Source organism: Gigantopelta aegis, chromosome 6 (genome assembly GCF_016097555.1).
Source record: "Gigantopelta aegis isolate Gae_Host chromosome 6, Gae_host_genome, whole genome shotgun sequence".
Lineage (NCBI taxonomy): Eukaryota > Metazoa > Mollusca > Gastropoda > Neomphalida > Peltospiridae > Gigantopelta > Gigantopelta aegis.
The window spans coordinates 80,372,983-80,388,985 of NC_054704.1; the positions used below are offsets into that span (position 1 = coordinate 80,372,983).

General features: G+C 36.2%; 1 protein-coding gene across 3 annotated transcripts in view; it reads left to right on the forward strand.

The window, feature by feature from the left end:
* The first annotated feature begins 6,966 nt into the window (after positions 1 to 6,966).
* Positions 6,967 to 16,003, forward strand: part of LOC121373938 (nuclear factor 1 X-type-like) — a 53,603-nt gene continuing 44,566 nt past the window's right edge. For 2 of the 3 annotated variants that reach the window (XM_041500765.1, XM_041500767.1), the window contains exons 1-2: positions 6,967 to 7,162; positions 14,907 to 15,062. In XM_041500765.1, the coding sequence (XP_041356699.1) occupies positions 7,130 to 7,162; positions 14,907 to 15,062 (189 nt within the window). In that variant the 5' untranslated portion in view covers positions 6,967 to 7,129. Of the gene's footprint in view, positions 7,163 to 7,416; positions 7,638 to 14,906; positions 15,063 to 16,003 lie in introns of those variants that run through there. The other variant, XM_041500766.1, reaches the window with a different exon arrangement.

The window sequence follows — 16,003 nt, forward strand, 5'->3', positions numbered from 1 at the left end:
CGACAGCGGGTTTCCTCTCAAAATCTGTGTGGTCCTGAACCATATGTCTGACGCCATATAACCGTAAATAAAATGTGTTGAGTGCGTCGTTAAATAAAATACTTCTTCTTCATTGATTCATATGTCTGACACCTATAACTGTAAATAAAATGTGTTGAGTGTGTCGTTAAATAAAACATTTCTTTCATTCTTTCTTTCATTTATACATTTATCATTGTTTGACACCCAATAAACGGTATATATTTTGTGCTGGGGTGTCGTTAAACATTCATCCACTCACTCATTCATTCATTTCATTCATTCATTCATTCATTCATTCATTCATTCGTTCGTTCGTTCGTTCGTTCGTTCGTTCGTTCGTTCATTCGTTCATTCATTCATTCATTATTCATCCATCCATCCATCCATCCATTCATTTACAGAACAAAAACTGACTTTATTATTGCAAAATATGCATCAGTAAACAGCTGACAAAGTTGAAACCCGTTAGTAGTTAAAGCTCTAAGTTGTTCAGTAGACATGAACGTAAAGGTTTACCAGGCATTCATTCATTCATTTCAACTTATTTTCGTGCTTATATCCAATTAAGGTTCAAGCACGTTGTCCTGGGCAGACACCTCAGCTATCTGGGCTGTCTGTCCAGGACAGTGGGTTAGTTGTTAGTTGGTTAGTGGTTAATGAGAGAGAAGGGTGGTGTAGTGGCCTTACACCTACCCACTGAGCCCTTAAGAACTCTGGGTTGGAGCCGGTACCGGGGTGCGAACCCTGTACCTACCAGCCTGTAGTCTGATGGCTTAACCACGACACCACCGAGGTCGGCTTTTACCAGGCAACTATAATTAGTCGCCAGTTGAGACTGCCGACTAGACAAAACTACCAAGTCGACATAATGACCAACAGACATTCCCTAGTGTTTGGGAATCGATTGGAATATCATTATCGATTCATGTCACGGGGATTCTATAATACCCGTAACTGAATGAAACACGATTGTCCAAATATCTCTCCTAACTGTATATCTATTAGATCTCTCTGTAACAGCAGTTATACCCGCTGTGGCTCGTCTCTAGGTATGATCAGAGAAGATCTATTATAAAGTATATATTATTATAGCACGTTTAGTTCACTAGAAAACACAACAAAAACACAATACACTTTGGAATCTGTATTAACCTACGCTGACAAATGTACTGCCGGAGTAGTTAATTAATAACAACAATAATAACAACCCAGAACTGATCACTTAATTAGTTAATCTCTAGGTGCCTAGTTTACACAATATGCTAATCACTTCACCGTGACACAACACCCACACGTGTGATAATTGAGAAACGCTAACACACACACGTGCGATAATGAAGAAACGCTTCCAGGGGAACTTAATTAATAAAGGAATTACAACACTATTCCTAAATGGTTAATTTTTAATTAACCCTAACTACTCATTCAATAACCTTGTAATACAGAATTAATAATGGTACCTATCACAATAAATACAATAACCTACAGTTTACCTAGGTCCTCTAGGATGACTGGCTAAGCTTTATATATATATATATATATATATATATATATATATATATATATATATATATATATATATCAGAACGGTAAGCCTACAGAATACTGCGTCAGATGACCGGCAGCACCGTCTAAATAATATTGGTATAATACAGTATTAAAATATTTAAAGTCACATCAATCACATCAAGGTTATACACAGAGCAGAAAATATATATTTACCAAAGTCCCGTCTGAACTAATATAGATCGTTCAGTGGACGGACAGCCGTTCCCCTGGATACTTCCAAAAATGTTTCTCCCTCGATATATCTAAATCCTAGCTATTTATTCAAAACTCTCAGAGACAGCGAAAATCGCCTGGGGGTACAAAGCGGTACCTCACGTATCATGTGGATTTTCCACAACCACCACGCCGGCATATTTTTCTCTGATCGTCAGACTGGCTGTCGCCATTCCGCGAGCAATCCCCTGGCCATAAACAGCACTACCGGAGATATTACGTAACTACTAGCCACATGGCCTCCTCAACTGGGCTGGGTGTGTAATAGAAAAGCTCGATGACCGTCGCGCAAAGGTATCACGTAACAAGTTGCCCATCTGGGCTTAAGTGCAATTTGGAACTGCACACGGCCCTCTAAAACAATTAATATCGCCACAGGCGAAAACAAATTAAGAGCATGTTCCGTCACACACCCCCACCTCAAAAAGGATATTTCCTCTACTCTAGGAATAGGGAAATATACTACATTAAAACAAAAAGTGCGTTAACCGACGCATCCGGGCATTTATAACACATGTAATAGTAAGGTGACTACCAGTAATCACACTGAGTCTCTGAGTCCCTGGTATACAAATAAAATATATATAAACAAAACAGAAATCAAGAATGTCAACACATTATCATAACGTTCAACTTCGGGACAGGGCATCAGCGATTACATTGGATGTGCCCTTGATATGTTCAATGGTAATTGGGTATTCTTGCAGAAGAAGACTCCACCTCAAAACTCTCTGGTTGGTGGCTTTCATTCTGTGAATGAAGGTAAGCGGATTATGATCAGTAAAGACCACCACTTGATGCACTGCCGATTTCACGTAGATCTGAAAATGCTTCAGAGCTTGTACCATGGCCAAAGCTTCCTTCTCTATAGTGGAATAGTTCACCTGGTGTTTGTCAAACTTTTTGGAGAAGAAGCTTACAGGATGGTCCAGTCCATTTTCGTCTTCCTGGAACAGCACAGCTCCAGCTCCCACGTCACTGGCATCCACAGCTAGCTTGAACGGCATTCGGTAGTCGGGTGCTGCCATCACGGGAGACGAGGAGCGCATCTGCTTGAGACGGTTGAATGACTTCTCGCATTCACCTGACCACTGGAACTTCGTTTCTTTCTTTTTCAGTGTCGCACGTTTTCCAGGTTTTCTCCGATAGGCATGCTGTCGAATCGGTGTAGCGTTGGATTCCAGGCGCACATCCTGGCTTAAGGTATTAGTAACCGTTGGAAGGTCCTGACAAATGGAAACATTGTCTTGTTTCAACGTAGTCAACTTTACTCGCTGGGGGCAATGTATCATCACCCCCTTCCCTTTTAGTTTAAATATCTAAATTGTCCCTTTTAATGAATTGTCTGTCCCGGAACTGATCCCTGGCTATCCAGAGACCGGACCCGTGACGGACATGCCTGAAATCTTAGTGGTGCAGGGACATGTTAAATTAGTTCACGTTCACGTTCATCAATCATCAGTTGTAATCGATAATCGGTTTGCACCAACTCTCGATTACACAATATGAATATAAGAAGGATTTGAATTAAAAGGATCATGCACCAGGGTAGACACTACAAATCTCTAGTTTGACCTTTAATATCTATTTAGTACCCGTTTTCTTCAGGTACACCAATCCCAATATATTATACTTATATCAATTCCATCATCTAAACTGGAGGAACAATTACAGTTCGCATTTTCACCACAGAATCGATTATGAATTTTAATTATCGATCATCACATCGGTAGAGTCCAACCGATCAATTTTCGATTATAATCGATCATCGGAACATCACTAACAGTCCCTAGGCCCTGTTTTACGAAGCGATCTTAGCGTTAAAACCACTTTGAGTGATTTTGGCGCTAAAATCGCTTCGTAAAACGGGGCCCAGTTTATCAGAGTACTCTCTTCTATATAGTAAGATTTAACTGAAAAGAACAGTGCTGTGAATGAAACTGAAACCGACAGCTAAAAGTATATACCATTGCAATCAAAGTCAAACCGGATTTGTAAGAAGGATATGATTCCTTCGGCTACACCGTAGGCGTCGGAAGATGCCAGCAACGCAAAGTGGGTGGGGGCACCTATACTGTATCAATGCTATCATGTATAATTTGAGGAGAGATTGATTGACTGAAACATATGTTATTGCTTTTGAAAAACAAATGGATTAAGCACAAGTTATACATACAACTTACTCTGCATTCTCCGTAATATATACACAGTAATATATTTATACAATTTAAATATGAACATAAATAAATATCATTGAAAGAGAGAGAGAGAGAGAGAGAGAGAGAGAGAGAGAGAGAGAGAGAGAGAGAGAGAGAGAGAGAGAGAGAGAGAGAGAGAGAGAGAGAGAGAGAGAGAGAGAGAGAGAGAGAGAGGGAGGAGAGAGGAGAGGGAGGGAGGGAGGGAGGGAGGGAGAGAGAGAGAGAGAGAGAGAGAGAGAGAGAGAGAGAGAGAGAGAGAGAGAGAGAGAGAGAGAGAGAGAGAGAGAGAGAGAGAAAAGGAAGGAAGAAAGGGAAAAACGTTTTCTGTGTGTTCGAAAATCAGACAACAGGCTTGTGAAATCAAAACACAAACAAGCATCGCAATCTGATTACGCAGAGGCTATACGTTATTTACTAAATAAGGGAAACGTTTTGTGTCATTTATATATTTATGTAGATATTCTTTTTTTATTATCTTCTTTACTGTAAATTTATTGGCTGAATTTTTTGCAATGAATTCCAGAGAATATGAAATGCATTCACAGAAAAAAAAGACAATTGTTTGTGGAAATGATTTCCACAACTACACGAGGAATCTTTTAAGTCCAACTCATGTATATCTGCGTTTAAAAAACTACAACGGTGTCTTAACTTGGTATTTTCTTACCGAAGCCGATTTACATTTGCTGAAAAGATTAAACCTAATGTTTATGAGTTTCTGTTGTGTTTAATGTTTTAATACCAAAGACAAGGTTAGGATTTGGCTGCATGACTGCTTTTGTAAACATATCATACCAGTTGTATCTGGAGTGAAGTATATAAGCCATTATTTTGTTGCCCATTCGCGAACATTTAACAAGTTTGAGATAAGGTTTAGTTATCTGCAATATCATTAATATAAAGTTAAAATAACAATGGTCCTAAAACTGAACCTTGAAGTATTCCAGCAATTAAAGAGGGGGAATGTATTTAACGTTGACAGATGGGGTTGGGGAGAATGTCTCTCAACACATTCCCCAGCTTCCGACACCTATAGATGTATTTTAATAGACTGTGGCACTGATGAAGCATCAAACGCCGGTTAGTTTTCACTCGTATCCTTATTTTCATGCAGTTCCTGGAAATTATTATATGACGCCATTGCATTGTCTTCAAGTTACAATCTCTCATTACCACATTTACTACTACAAAATGCAAACAGTTTTATAAAAACTTGTTTGCTATCCCTATCATCATCAACTGCCTTCATACTAATTTCTCGTCTGTGTTTGTGTGTGTGTGTGTGTGTGTGTGTGTGTGTGTGTGTGTGTGTATATATATATATATGTATACATATATATATGTATATATATACATATATATATATGTATGTATATATGTATACACACACACACACACACACACACACACACACACACACACACACACACACACACACACACAGATAGATAGATAGATAGATAGATAGATAGATAGATAGATATGAAACAAAAACTGTGGAATAACACCCCGCTATACGGGGCTTGACAGCTGTGTTAGCATTACTCATGACGGGTGCCACCTATGAGGCATGATATGCTCACCTTTCTCACCTGATATCACTGTTTTAAAGTGATTCATGGATGCATCACAGCTATATTTATTCCAATGAGATCTGTCCTGTGCTAGTTTTGATTTAGTAAACTAGTCTGGAAGTGACAGGGGTGTTACATCTCCATCGTATCATCATACTTTTATGGCTCTTGAAAATGTACAATGTCGTACAATGTCTGAAAAGATCCCGACCTCCACATTGCTGAATCCACCAGTGTCTACATTCCTATATTAAGTATTTTACAGATATGTTAACCACGGTTTATAATTATTATCATTTATATGGACCATTATTATAGTACAAACTACACAGAGGTCAAGGTCAGCTACTGTTAAACGACTGCTTCTATTGACCAGTCGACTAGTAATTTCAGTATTTGATTTTAACCTTATTGTTTAGTTATACCCGGCCATTTTTTAAATTAGGATTTCAGACATAAATATAATATAATTTTTTTTATAAAAACTACAACCAACAGAAAAATATGTTTTAAAAATAAAACTATATTGCTAATAAACTTTAATCTAGCCCTTCTGTTTTTACCTATATAGGCTACATTTGCTATAGAGCATAGAAGGTGTCATATGGCATAAGCGTAAGACACAGTGGTAGGGTGGGGTGGGGTGGGGCTTTTTACCATGTATGTGAATAATTTTACCCACAATATTATTATTAGTTGTAATCCATGTACAAATGCGTAGTGATTGGTTTGCAAGCTCATATGTGTCTGTGCACAACTTAATGTTTTCTTTTCTTTCTTTATAATTTGAAAATCTACTTCAAACATTTATATTTTTTATTTTGCACGCTGTCCCGAATGGTTCAGTTAGTAAACAAATAAAATTAATGTATCCTACACCATTACACAGAACTATGCAACAGAAAACACGCGACAGTAAGAGAAAACCCCCACAACTCTCACCTATGCTCACAATTATTGCATTGAATTTGTATAATATTCACAATAAACACAAACTTTGGCTGCTGTCCGAAAAAGTCAGCTGATCGCAATGAATGAATGAAGTTGGAGGCGTGGTAAGTCGACTATTGATTTGTCGTATGAAGATGTGCAATTAAAACACCCAAACAGCATTTTGGAAATTATTCATAAATAGCTTTATCTTATTAATTATTTTTATTACAAAATTCCCAAAAGCAGTATTTAAAAGTAATATGCAACCATAGTTTTATTTGACCAGATATATATAATTCCGAGCACCTGTTCTTTCAACCATTGTGGCTCCGCCCATACGGGAATATCGTAATTTGATTGGTTGAACTAGGAGGATTGATACCTGCCGTCCAAATAAGGAAATTGACAACAACAATAGGTTCGCGTTCAAAACACTACGTCATCATCAAATCGGAAAGCCCGACTGACCTGTGGAAGAAACTGGCCTACTTTTCGTTCGTAGTATTTGATCTTGTGGGGATTTTACGACAATAAGCATCTATGAAGCTCAAACGGACATCAGCTAGCGCAGGTTGATGCATTCTGCGCTGACCTAGGATGGATACAGACGGAAATTCCTAGATGTGTGGAACTGATCTGCAGAAAATGACCATGGTGGGTTTCCCGAGTTTGCACATAGTCATGATAGTGGCGCAATGTTTTAGTTCTTGGGCATCTTCCATTTGTAGAAATTCTGCCGATAATATATTGGTTGTTTAATTAAAAGTAGCTATAACTGCACTTGTGCATCTTTATAAAGGTGGAGCATTAAACATAACAGTTGTGCAAGTTTTCTGTTTGGGACTATTTTCCAAAATGGCTGCCCTGTAAAGAATCATGTTATGACGTGCCCTGTGCAGTTGATCGGACATTTCTCGACAAAACGAAAGCTTAATCGTACACTTCTTATATGACGTACTCGGAATGTATTCCTTGTTATTGCGTTTATGTTATTGACTATGTCAGGGATGGCTGAGGCAAAGCGTTTGTCGAGAATTTCGTCTGCTTTTGACAGTTCTGGTTCATTGATTCTTTCCCTTAGGTCTGACCCCCGTCTGTCAAAATGAGTGCCGATCAGCAAGCTATTGAGGTACGTGTTGCTGGACCGAACAATAGTGATTTGTTAACGGGTTTTTCGTCATATAATTAGGGTGTCTATACATGCACAATCAGGTAAATGACATTGTTTTGTTAGTTTACAAGGGTAAGATCACTTTTTAACTATTTCTGTCCTGTTCCATTTTAGGCATGACCTAATATAGTCTAGTTCAAGGCTCCCCTATAGGTGTACATACATGTATAATTTAAGTGTTTATTTCACAAATACCAACACACCTGAAGTGTTTTCATGAGAATAAACTTTAAATAAGTGCTCTGTCATGATTATTATTGAGATATGTGTCTTTAGTATATATGTATAATACATACATAGTAAAATCAAAAACTGCAAAACATTTAGAACATTGTCCGAAACATTACAAATAGGCCTCCATGTATTTTAAACAATTGAAATACCTTTATTTGACTTAGGGTTAATAACAATGATCAGCATAACTTAGGTTTAAACTATTTATTGGCATAAGTTCGATCTGTACCCCCTTTCAAGAGTTGGGGTAGTTTCAGGGTTAGGGTTAGTCTTTAGAGCCTTTGATATATAGAGGGGTACCGGTTGAACTCTTTTCTATTTATTTACTATACATGCATGTTTTTGGGATTGGCCAGCAGTCATAAACCTATATTAGGTTTCTTCCTAGCAGGTACATTTTACACACAGATATTTCTTTTTTTTTTACAGCCCAAATTACAAATACTAGTATCATAAATTAATATTTATAAATTACTATCTGAGAATACAAGAAAGAAGACAAAAATAAGAGAGAGTCATTCATGGAGGAAACTGATATTTAAATCATTTTAGAAATAGGCCCAACAAACCCTAGTCATCTCAAAATGTTTACCATTTATAAATGAAGTCCAGGACAAATTTAAATATGCATAAATGCATACTTTAATTTTGTCACATATATCATTTTCATAGGGAGACCCATTTCAGTGGGCATTTAAGCAATCTCTTAAAAATATGTCAATACTTAAAAACAGACATTTGTCATATCAGTACCTACCTTTTTATTACCACATGTATTTCTGTGCTTCAAATAAATGTCGGTACTAAACTGGTTGCTACATCATGTCTATAGGGTGGATTTTGAAATAGCGGGTTCTGTGACCAATCTTCTTTGACTCCTCCTCGTGTATCTAGTCATACCTCAGTACAATGACTATCGTTACGATGGAAGTCAACTGTCAAACCAAAATATGTTGGATACAAACAGACGTCAATATTATTCTGTTTATGACACTAGAATTCACGTCTTCCGACACCGACAGAGCAAATTAATAACAAAATTAATGTACATCATCTTCTAAAAACTCTTTTACAATGACATTAAAAATAGACTCAAAGATGCCATAACGGGTTGAATGGGGCACTTTCAAGCATCAAAGTTAGCAATACACAAACCTTTTGACACCCATAATCTTGTTGCAAGCTGACAGGAAGAAAGGAAGGAAATGTTTTATTTAACGACATACTCAACACATTTTATTTATGGTTATATGGCATCAGACATATGGTTAAGGACCACACAGATATTGAGAGAGGAAACCTGCTGTCGCTGCTTCATGGGCTACTCTTTTTGATTAGCAGTAAGGGATCTTTTATATGCACCATCCCACAGACAGGGTAGTACATACCATGGCCTTTGATATGCCAGTTTTGGTGTACTGGCTGGAATGAGAAATAGCCCAATGGGCCCACCAACAGGGATCGATCCCAGACTGATCGAGCAAGCGCTTTACCACTGGGCTGCGTCCCACCCCTTGCAAGCCGACAGTGTTACTTGATGTCTAAGTTGCTTTTAGTAATTCAATTAAAGGATTATAACTTTGGATAATTATGTCTTCTATTTTTACATATGTATTGCAATTTATAAATGTGCAGGACAGAAGCAGGTACCAATCATAAATGATACGGGAGCTAACTCATGACAATTTGTTAATTCAATAAAACTACAATATGACACAGGAACGTATGTGGTCATCATAATGAGGTCTGGCTACACACACACACCACCACACACATACACACACCTCAGAGATTAGAAAATGTGCTAAATCCATTTATGGTTACTCGAAACCAAATCCAGGTAACCAGATTTATTGATATATATATATTTTTTTAATAATAGCAAGAGATCTTTTATTTAAAAAATGTATACACCATCCTACAGACACTGTGTTGTTACTCCGGTTGTATAGCATGGGCTGGAACGAGGAATGGCTAAATTTTATGTTTTTCATATATGTGTACCTTTTGTGGCGCCCCATTAGCTGATATGTGTTTTTGTGCTAGGGTGTCGTTAAATATTCATTCATTAGACAGATGTTATATGACTGAGAGATGTCCCGCCCCCAAGACTGAAATGTAGCTGATTATGTACAAAGAAAAGAAGATGATTACATTTCTTGTACTGTAGTTATGTTACTTAAATATTGTAAATATATAATGATCTGTGCAGCTTAAACCACAAAACTGAACTGATAACGTTGTACACAGAATGATAGTGGACCTTGTTAACAAGTACTTCAACATGATATAATCCTGTATTGAGTGTTTTTGATTAATTATTAATGTTGTAAAGCAGCATTTTGAAAGTAATATGCAGTCCAATCACCAATGTGCTAAAGCAGTATTCTGCCTTAAATATACACAGGGCTTCTAGATTTTTTTTTTAAATCAACGAGCCATAGGGGTCAGTGATTTAAAAAATTTACTAGCTATGATTAAAAATTCACTAGCCCTACTTTACTTTAAGTTAATACAATTTTACTAAATAATAGTAATAATCATATATATGTCACCTAAAGAGGGAGATAGAGGTTAACAATACTAACACTGGGTGTTGGGGTGGGGTCAGGATATTCATATTTACAAAACAGACTTAACTGCAGCATTTCACAAATTAGTTTTCACTAGCCGTTGGGCATGGCAATAGTAGTTATTTACTAACCCAACATTGAATATCACTAGCCATGGGAGGAAGGCTACCATAATCTAGAAGTCCTGTATGTACATGTACTAGGCTTTAGATCTTAGTAATTTGGCCGCAACAACTTTAGTTAGACGTCTAATTATAAGTGGAGCAATGTTGGTTTAGTGCAATGATGTTACTAACAGCTGCTGAAGAGTTAAAGAAATGTATTTCAAGTTATTTTGATCTGATTAATACTTAATGTTTCACTGGATTTGCGCTGAAAATGTTTGAGGTCGGCATAGTTGTACTTAATTTGGGTATGGTTTATTTATTGCCTTGACTTTGATGAAGTCTAAAATAAATAAATAAAGTTTGTTTTGTTTAACAACACCACTAGAGCATATTGATTTATTAATCATCAGCTATTGGATGTCAAAACATAAGTCATTTTTGACACATTCGTAGAGAGGAAACCCGCTACATTTTTCCATTCGTAGCAAGGGATCTTTTATATGCACCATCCCACAGACAGGATAGCACATAACACAGCCTTTAATATACCGTTCGTGATGCACTGGCTGTGACGAGAAATAGCCCATTGGGCTCACCGACAGGGATCGATCGCAAACCGATTGCGCTTGACGCAGTCTACAGCCCTGATCTAAGACAAACAAATTTACTACTGCATTGTACGTTAACCTTTAGCTACATTCAATGATGTAACAGTTATTGAAAGTCTTCTTTTATTTATACTGACAAATGATGCATCAATTAAATATAGTATGTGATTTCACTTTGAAAGTCACATGTCTTCTATTTTTAAGCACATTTACCAAAATGCTAAATGTTTTTGTCATAGTATAAATGTACATATAGCTACTGCAGTGTTCATAAAAATTCAGTTTGTTACCCGCACATTTAAACAATTTTTATCACCTCATTCAAACATTATTCTTGCCTAATGTAATGTAATGATAGTGGTCAAAGGTAACTGATACTAGCTCTGTTGATTTTTAATTCTAAAATAGAATATGCTAGCATTATGATCATTACTACATTCTTTTTTTTTTTATGGTAATACGGTTGTACATGTGGGGGTGGGGGGTGGGGTGGCACAAGAATTCACAGTGCTCTTTTATTTTTAAAGTGCTGTGGATGCGGGCAGAACGTTTCGCCAAATTATTTTGCTTAAAATGCAATGCCCACAGTTATTTTACAACAAAGTATTAATCATTTACATAATTATTTTTCCCACCAAATTAAAATAAAATTTGCCAGAAAACAGAATATTACTGTGCCTTGATACCTTTCTTTCCACTTCACCCCCTGGGGTCCATAGTTGTTTTACTCTTATTACATCTGCCCGTAACACAGTGTAGATACCTGTAGGTAGTACTAAACCAAATAACTTCCAGCTGGGTCAAAGTGCAAGGTGCACCAAACTTTTGATAGAGAAGTGAACACCACAAGTCCTGTGATTGGTTATAAATGTGAGTGTGTTGGTTGTAAAAAATAATAGTTTCATCTGGGTAAAAAAAAATTGCAATTTTATTTCATCTAGTACCAATGTGTCAAGTAGCCTTGTGCTTGAAACATGTATGGGGTACCTGTAAAAAAAAGTACTCGAATTTTGTGCGAAACTAGGGTAGTCATAGACGCTACCCGTTATCTCAGAAACGAGCAGCTTGACCCCCATTTTTTTCTGATTCATTTTAAGTGTAAGGGGTGGTAGTATTTATATCCGTGGCGTTTATGTCGGTTGATACGTTGCAGGTAGGAGTTTTAGCCACATATGTTACTATTGTCGTCTATGGGATTTGATTTGGTAGTATACACCCTATAGCACATATTCAGTGCATAATAAAAAAATATTATGATTTTGTCATTTTATTTAATTAAACTATACTGGTTGATAAATTAGCCATCACTCGATCATGCAAGTTCACAATGACCTTGACCTTGACAATAATCTCTGTACATGGCTCTGAATGGAGTTTGAATCAAAGTTAGCACTGAAGAAAAGTTGCTTTTGGCCTATAATTCATACTGTAAAGATTTCAATAATTTCTTTTTACATGGTATTTGACTTGCCATATACAACTGCTCTTAAATATGGTATTATATATAAGCAACCTGAACTAAGATTTTAATAGCAATTTATTTTTATATTAAAAATAGCATGTGCCAATAGTGGGTTAATGTCTTTAGTTTCCATTAACATTGTTAATTTTTTATGTATGAAATTCTGAAAACTCAAATTTGTAAAGAAGTTGATTTTTATTGTCATTTTGACATATTTATAGGGTGCTAAGTTATATTTTAGACAAATTTGTAGTTTTATGCAAAATTTAAAGTAAATTTTAAGAAAAACGTTACCAAAAACATAATTAAATTTGTTGTCACTATTGTGCCTTCTGTTCTTATTTGTACATAACAGTAAGGTTGTTAAACATATACTTAGATCTCCAGATAATTTTTTTTTTTTAATGATCACTTAGTTAGCTCTCATGAAAAGCATTTTGAGTTTATACTAGATTCAGAACCAATTTTTTCAGATCTGATTATCTGCCTTGGATTAAGTTGATAATTTATTTTATTGTTAAAGTTGTATTACCTAATGTTACTAGCTAAATAAAATGCTGGATTACAGATTGTAGGAATACATCTAATGTACATATTGTATTCATCCGGATTAGAAAATAATGCAAGAAAATAGATGTTCGGGTAATTTTGTCATTTAAAAATAGTTTTTTTTCAGTAATTAATCAAAAATAAATGTGTTAAAGCTGCATGATTATTCCAGATATCACAACTATTAAAACCTACTACAGTAGGCTATAAATAAAATATAGTCAGGAATATTGGTGGCTGCCAATAGTTTTGATGGTTCATTATGAAAATCAGCATGGCCGATGGATTTGAAATTCGCACACCTGGTAACTTGAAGACACCCACACCCAGCATACAGGATTTCCTCCCAACACTAATGTTCAGGACATTAAGTCATTACTTCATACAGGTACAGTCATGTTTGTGTTTCCTTCCTCAGACAGTGTATTGTTTTAATACTGATATTTCTTTGATGTGCCTGTTAAGGTCTTCATAATCTAGGGGTCAATCAAGTGCATGTGTTTTAATGGAATTCTTTAAAGGGGTAGAGGTACTCTGACTATCTTTGTTGTCTCTACATATATACCTGAGTACACACACCCAACTGAAAGTAAATATCTTCAGGAGTTTTATTTTAAAACATTTTGTTGTTTAATATGACATATTGCATTTGTACAAAACTATATGCAATATATATGCTTTTTGAGGTGTACATTATATTAGGTTGCACTGTAGAAACAACAGTTTCAGTGAGGTTGTCAGTTTATGTCAGAATACACCAGATCCTGGTTGTCATAAAGACACATAGCTGGACACTTTTTGAAAAATGTATGTTATCAGTATAGGTAGTACTAAACCAAATAACTTCCGGCTGGGTCAAAGTGCGAGGTGCACCGAACTTTTGATAGAGAAGTGAACACCACAAGTCCTGTGATTGGTTATAAATGTGAGTGTGTTGGTTGTAAAAAATAATAGTTTCATCTGGGTAAAAAAAAATTGCAATTTTATTTCATCTAGTACCAATGTGTCAAGTAGCCTTGTGCTTGAAACATGTATGGGGTACCTGTAAAAAAAAGTACTCGAATTTTGTGCGAAACTAGGGTAGTCGTAGACACTACCCGTTATCTCAGAAACGAGCAGCTTGACCCCCATTTTTTTCTGATTCATTTTAAGTGTAAGGGGTGGTAGTATTTATATCCGTGGCGTTTATGTCGGTTGATACGTTGCAGGTAGGAGTTTTAGCCACATATGTTACTATTGTCGTCTATGGGATTTGATTTGGTAGTATACACCCTGTAATTACTATAAAGATTCTAATGCCATATTATCATAACAGGGCTTGAAATAAAGATTCACCTGCTAAAATTACCAAAAAACAGGTAGTTTTTCAAGAGAGATGTACACATAAAATCATCTCATCTTCTATTGAGCTGAGGTTTAGTTCGTGATTCTGTTCTATTTTAATTTAATAATGCTCTAAACTACACCCCAGAGGTCCTATCACCCTGTCCCAAACCCTGCATTCCATATTTTTTCTTAGTAGGCCATGTTTCTTTTGGCTTGCTATGTTAAAAAAACCCAATCAGCAGACCATATTTTACTTCCTATTTTGAGCCCTGCATAATTAAAATGTGTTGAGTGTGTCATTAAATAAAACATATTTTTTTCTTAAACGATAAAGACATACATGTATGTGTTTTTCCATTTCTTTTCAGGATGAATTTCATCCATTCATTGAGGCTCTCCTGCCTCATGTCAAGTCTTTCTCATACACATGGTTCAACCTACAGGCTGCGAAGAGAAAATACTTCAAGAAACATGAAAAAAGAATGTCCATGGACGAGGAACGCAGGGTCAAGGAAGAACTACAGGTAGTCTGTCTCTGTTATAACGTATCGCTGTGTTTATCGGCAGGCCTGCTACACGTATATACCCCGTCACTGTACATATTCTCACCAGTCCATCACTGTGTTACACAGCACTTCATATCCATCAAACCTAGAGGCTGTTACAGAAATGGCTGCAGAGGCTGATGCTATATATATATATATATATATATATACACATGTAAAGTCAGAACCAAATTGTTAACAACTACGAAAAATTACTTTCCTACCTTTAATTACCGTTAGATTTTCTCCACTTTTTGTCCAAACATAAATCGTGAAAAAAACATTACATTGACATGGATTCCACACATTAGACTGACACCATATCGACTTTAAGATCTCCTAGGGCAAAACACATGCAATTTTTCACCATCTGCCATTTTGCTTTTTTATGGAATACTCTTCAAGAGGGGTGGAATCCTAAGTATGTGACATAATTAATCTGACATCATGTTGAGTACCTTATACCTTAGTGCATGTCATGACATTGTTAGATTACATCATATCGATCCTCCCCCTCTTGAAGAGTATTCCATAAACAAGCAAAATGACAGACAGCAGAAAACTGCATGTATTTTGCCCTATGCGATATCGGTGATATCGTTACAATCTCGTATGTGGAATTTGTGTTACTGTAATGTTTTTTTCGTGATTTGTGTCAGGACAAATTTTGTGGGGAATCTTAATGGTAATTAAAGGTAGGAGAGTAATTTATCGTAGTTGTTAACAATATGGTTTGGACTTTAGTTGATGGAAAGGAACAAGGGATCTCATAAATAGATAATAGCAAATAGTTTCTGCAACAAAATAGTAATCCATGTAGTGTCAGGAATTACACCATGTTATGGATATTAAATCTCATAGTATCCATATTCAATTTTATATTTTAGTTTTTTTTATGGACATTACTAAGCTGGTCTTAA